This window comes from Parasteatoda tepidariorum, chromosome 2, assembly GCF_982258835.1.
Source record: "Parasteatoda tepidariorum strain Cologne lab strain chromosome 2, Ptep-v5.0, whole genome shotgun sequence".
In the NCBI taxonomy this organism is placed as follows: domain Eukaryota; kingdom Metazoa; phylum Arthropoda; class Arachnida; order Araneae; family Theridiidae; genus Parasteatoda; species Parasteatoda tepidariorum.
Genome location: NC_141756.1, coordinates 102918053 through 102924052, shown reverse-complemented (window position 1 = coordinate 102924052; position 6000 = coordinate 102918053). Strand labels below are relative to the sequence as shown.

At 33.2% G+C, this 6000-nt stretch overlaps 1 protein-coding gene across 1 annotated transcript in view; it reads left to right on the top strand.

Annotated features, from left to right (window-relative positions):
* Positions 1 to 6000, top strand: part of LOC107445292 (Na(+)/citrate cotransporter) — a 28653-nt gene continuing 22653 nt past the window's right edge. The window contains exons 1-2 of the mRNA XM_087156674.1: positions 1 to 543; positions 5656 to 5805. Of these exons, the coding sequence (XP_087012800.1) occupies positions 433 to 543; positions 5656 to 5805 (261 nt within the window). The 5' untranslated portion in view covers positions 1 to 432. The remainder of the gene's footprint in view (positions 544 to 5655; positions 5806 to 6000) is intronic.

Genomic DNA, 6000 nt, shown 5'->3' with positions numbered 1-6000 from the left:
AAGGATTTCATATTTTGAATGAAAAAACAATTGGATAATATTTCATTGATTACCGTAAATCTACATCAATACATTTTTACAAATCAATTTATACAGACAAAAAAGACATAATTAAGTATAATTGGATATACTTATTGACCATTTGTTGTTCTCTTCATAAATATAATCCAAATACAATGACTACCGCGATAAAGATATATTTTAGGAACTTCTTAAATCATTCGATGAAATCTTCCTTAAGCTTTTATTCTAAATTTATGTTGCCAAAATTGACACGAAGAACAAAAGATTTTAGAAAAACAACTTGTCCGCATTCTTCCTCGTATGTGGAAGAAAACATCTACATTATGTGAAATTTTATCTGATTATATGTAATATTTGACGCCATTATAGATCATTTTTAGTCATTAGGGATTTTAATTCATAGCGGACATGAAAACTTGGAAGAAAATGTTGACACATTTTGATAAAAAAGTTTGTTTTTTTATAGTGTCTCTCATTTTGCCTTTTGTTTTATTGCCTTTAGCGCTATCACCATCAAAGGTACGTACATCTTTGATACATTTCCATTTTTAAAATGAAACTCTTATTATCTCTCTATATTGAGCAGCAATGGCTCAGGGGATAGAGCGTTCGCCTTCCAATGAGGTGAACCGGGTTCGACAATGGCTGGTCGATACGAATCAGCTGAGTGGTAGACGGATCATGGGTCAGAGTCCCTTTGTCGTCAGGCTAACAGTGGGAGGTTCTCGCAGTCTTCCTCTCTATGCAACGCAACTGCGGGTCATTTTGATTAAAAAGTCCTCCAATAAGGCAAATTTATCCCAATACTTTATCCAGGAGTTCCCTTGTCTTCTGGATTGGGTTCAAAATTACAAAGCTGCGTAGTTGAATATTAGTAGTCGTAAACCCGAAATTTGGGTCGGCTGTTCAATGACGGTTATAAAAATTATAAAATATAGAATCTCTCTATAATGAACTGTGGTGGCTCAGGAGATGGAGAGCTCGCCTCCTAATGGGGTGCCCAAGGTTCGAATCTCAGCTGTGTTTGGTCAATAAGAATTCTGCACCCGGCTCACACCAACAAAAATGTTGGTGTAAAATATACTCAGTGATAGGGGTTAAAGTCAGGCTAACCGTAGATGGTTTTCGTGGTTTTCTTCACCATGTAACCCAAATTCTAGTTAGTTCATCAAAAAATCCTCCATGAAGGCTATAGTTTGTACCAATGCTTGATACTGGAGTTCATTAATCTTCTGGATTGGGTTCAAAATTACTAGACTACGAAGTTGAACAACGGTTGTCGTAAGCTTAGAATTCGGTCAACTGTTTGGTCGGTTATAAAATCTCAAATATTAAAGAGCTGACGTCGCTGTTTTAGGGGTCAAACTTAAGAAACCTCTACCCTCCCTATTTAGAATTTTAGGTTTAAATTTTGATTCGCGCAAAAATGGAGGTAATAATTTTTTTTGTCTCTAATAAATTCATGATGATTGATTATATTATTGGAATTTATGTATTATAGATACTTTAAAATTGTATATTATATACTTAAAAAAATATGGAAGATAAAATGGTTGCTTTATTAGATAAGGAGAAATGGTGATTGATAATGTTTTGCAATTTCTATGGAATTTTCCTCAAAACTTTAAAGCAACAAAAATATGCGATTTGGGGTTATGTGTCAGTAATTTAAAACTACATTTCTTATCAGTTTTTAGATTTTCTAAAATTTAATTTTATTACAGTTTAAACCGATGTACGTCGATACTAAAAATTTCTTAATTGCGCAAAAACAAAGATATTTTTCAACAATCTAAAAACAGACAAATGTAAGCCGTTTAACAACCTTTCAAAAACTGGAGATTTCTAGGCTGTTTTGGAAAAAAAAAGGATTTTAAAATATCCTATGCTTTATATCTCAAATTCTGATTTGGTGATGACTATGTATCAAAATATTGTACTTGTAATTTTGTATTTTTCATGTATCAAAAGATACTGACGAATGGAATAAAAATCCACAATCAGAAATTTAGATGAGGAGTGCTTAAAAACATATTTCAAATTTTACCTCCAGCTCTTCGACAGTTGAGTTTGATCAAAAGAAGTTTAAATGTTACATTTTGCTTTGCTGCGGCAAAACTGCATAACTTTACGGAGGATTACGGTGGATTGCAGAAAAATGTACCGGAACCACGATGGAATAAAAAAAAATATTTGCTAATTAGTTCGAATTATAAACTGCTAAGTTAGACGTAAAAAATATCATACGGGCCTCTCTTCATACCACAGGAATGCAACTACGGAGTTTTAATTTGAAGTTCTTAAAGGCCAGTTTGGTTTATGAACTTAACATGAACGTTTTTTTTAAATTGAAATTAGTTTGAAATTTTTGCAATTTTAATTGCTTTTCTCGCTAACTTTTTCTTAACGTTTTTCTTCACAAAAGCTATAACATTGAAAAATTTGAAATTAGGTTGAGTAGTATAAAAAGTACAGAGAATACGATGTGAAAAAACTAACATTCCACAGTTTGGTCAAGATTGTTCATAAATTAGTTCGAGTAAACTGTTATACTCGTAAAAAAATACCATGTTCGGTTGATCTGTAGCCCGTTGAAATGCAGCTACGGAATTAAAATTTGACGTGTTGAAACAGTCTTATTTGTGAATTGGTGAATTATGTTTCGAAATTATTGCAAATTTAAGTGGTGAGAGAAGTTTATTATGTAAGTGATTTTCTTACGTTATTCTTTTTTCGTTTAACAAAGATCAAATTATTTCCTCTTTCTGTAATTGAGAAACATAGTTTTTAAAATTTATATATCAGACTACTATTATTTCTTCTTAGTGTACGGTCGAAAATCAAGTCGAAATTTTAATGAGTGATACATTAGGGAAATTGTAATTAGTATTGTCAATAAGCAAAGCGATCCAGTTGAAATCTGAGCACTCGAGCTAGTCATGAAAAGGTCAAAATTTTGACGATTAATAAATTTGATGATTAAACGGTGATAGAAATCACGCTTGTAGCAGCCATGAAAGATTAGAAACTTGTTCTGTCATCACTACCGTTTGATGGAAAAAATACCGCAATTGCTTTATGATAAAGTGGCTTGAAAACTATATTTTTTCTATTGCTAAGCTAAAGTAGAATTTCAGGGAAGTGCTAACTTAAATTTTTATTAAATTTTCTCAGCGATGTGTAGCTTATATTACAAAAGTGCCTAATAAAAATAATAAAAAACTCAATTTTTAAATTTTCGATCATTTACGTTGATTTTTCTATTGCACGACAGACAAGATTTAAGCACTCCTGTTAGTCATAATTTCGATTGTCGATAAAATCTATTTATTTATCGCAGTCCGTGAAATTATGAAGGTTAAACATACATATCTGAGAAAAATTAACATAAAAAAACTGAAAAATAAATAAATGAATAAATCATGTAACCCAAAACAGAAAACATTAGCTTGTGATACTGCTTTTGTTTAGTTATACTTATTAATTAAGTGAATAAAATGTAGAAGGTATTTAAAATATTTCTTGCTTACATTTAAGTGGGTTTAGTATTGATAATTCAGTTTATTATTCAGCGTTATAAGGCTGCAGAATTAATGTCTTTATCCGAATATGTAATGCATGAATCGAGGTGGATTGAAATTGACTGAATTGATTAATTAGAGTTGCTTCGAAGCCGTTACAAATGAGAGCTTGCTTAAACCATTAAATAAATTGTGTATTGATTTGATAATAGTTAATAAAAGATAAAATGTTAAGAACAGAAGTATAAAAATATTTGTAGAAAACTGAAAACAAAGTATTTCTCATGCATAGTAATGTGAATATGCTAATTAATAAGTAAGTTAAATGCGAAACAAATTGCCATTAGCAACTAAGAAAAGTAGGTGGGTTAGCCCGCATAGTTAAAGTTACTGTGCTTTTCTATTAGTTATTCAATTGACGACTGAGTTCTTGACATTTATTCTTGACACCCGAGTTCTTGACATCTTAAACTATTCAATTGATATTTTGTTTTACCAGAATCTTATTTTTTGAAGTTATACTTCTTATGCGACTTCCAACAAGGTTGCGTTAAACGTTTAACGATACATTTTTATTGGCCGGGAAATCACGTGGTAGGATCAAGTTTTCCCTCATTCATTTCCATATTGTTTTGGTTCTCGCTAGCATAAAAGTATTGTTTTTCTATAAATATTTTTTTTTAGTTTGTTTTGATACACATATAATTTAATAGGGTAGTATTTTTTATTTTCAAATTTAGTGGATAACAATTGTAAAAAATGAGTGAAAACAATCCCACGGACAATGCGACGGATTCATAAGGTTATGTTAAGGTACATCTCTTGTGAATATCAATTGATTGTTAGGTTTTCTCTTCTGAAATTACATTATGACGCATTCACATACATTATTAATACAATTACATTTTCCAGGGCGAGACGATGAGGCAACCACAAGCACTTCCACTGGTTCAAGAGGTCCACGAGGGAAAAATGCTCAATATTACAGTGATTACAGAGCACGGAAGCGAGCGGAGCAGGAAAAAGAGTAGTTGAATAGAACTAGTGATCCTTCCACGACTGCTGATTCTTCTACAATTAACGTCGCAGGTTGCGAAGTTTAACTTCTTCCGCGCGGAGGGACTCCACGCACTATTTTTTAAAAAAATTTTATAACCGTCGTTGAACAGTCGATCAAAGTTTTGGGTTTACGACTACTAATGTTCAACTCCGTAGCTTTGAAATTTTGAACCCAATCCGGAAGACAAGTGAACTCCTGGATCAAGTATTGCAAGAAATTTGCCTTCACTTTTTGATGGAACTAACCCGTATTTGCGTTATATGGAGTGAAAAGCCACAAAAACCACCCATGGTTAACCTGACGGAAAGGGGACTCTAAGCCATGATCCGTCTACCACTGAGGATATTTTACGTCAGAACTGTGGTCGGTGCAAGTTGGACGTGGAATTCATATCAACCAGCTATCGCTGGGATTCGAACCTGGTTCACCTCATTGGAAGGCTGACGCTCCACCCCCCGAGCCATACCAGAATCTTTGTTTTGTTTATCTGTTCGAGATAATTCATGTTAGTTTTCAGATTATTGAAAGGAAATGTCCATTTGAAGAAAACGAGCGTTTTCAGCTGTTTATTTTTTTTTGCGTTCAATCAAGGTTTAAAGGCTACGAAAGCTGCTCATGACATTTATGCTGCGTAGGGAGAAGGTGATATAGCTGAAAGAGCCACTCGTGATTAGCACGCCGAGCTCGAAAATTGAAATTTGGACTCTCCTCGTTCTGGTCGTCTAGTTGAGATCCACGGAGAGCGATTAAAACAAATTTTGTAATCTGGTGAATCAGGTGGCTATTCTTGTGCTGTAGGATACTCACGTGACCTAGCGCCATTCTTGAATGTCATTAACCATGTGAGCCGGAACAGAATCATGCTGACTTCCTTAGAGATTTTGGGATCAAGGATGCATATCATCTTCCAAAATGTGTTTCCTAGAAGAAAAACAATTAATTAATTAAAGAAAAATAATAAGAAATTTAGTTTAAGACTTTGCCAACGTTATTTTTCGCTAACCTTATGAAAAGTCTTTATTTGACGTATTTTTTTTCTTCCTGTTTTAGGAATTAAGATGCTCTTATGCTTTGATACTTACTGCTTGTTATTGGATTCTGGAACCGGTACCGATTCCTGTTACTGCACTCTTACCCGTGATTTTATTGCCCGTATTAGGTATTTTAAGTTCGTCAGAAGTAACTGCCAATTATATGAAGGTAATAGCAGACTTTGATAGCTTTAATATAGCATATTCATTATAAGTTCTGCTTAATTTAATCAGCGGTGAGCTTTGTATTCTAAAATGAGCTTTTTAAAAAAAAATGAACCCAGACGGAAATGCGTGTTTAAGGAAATGGGCACAGCTCAAAATGCCTCTTTTCAATGTCCAACCAAAATGTAACAACTGAATG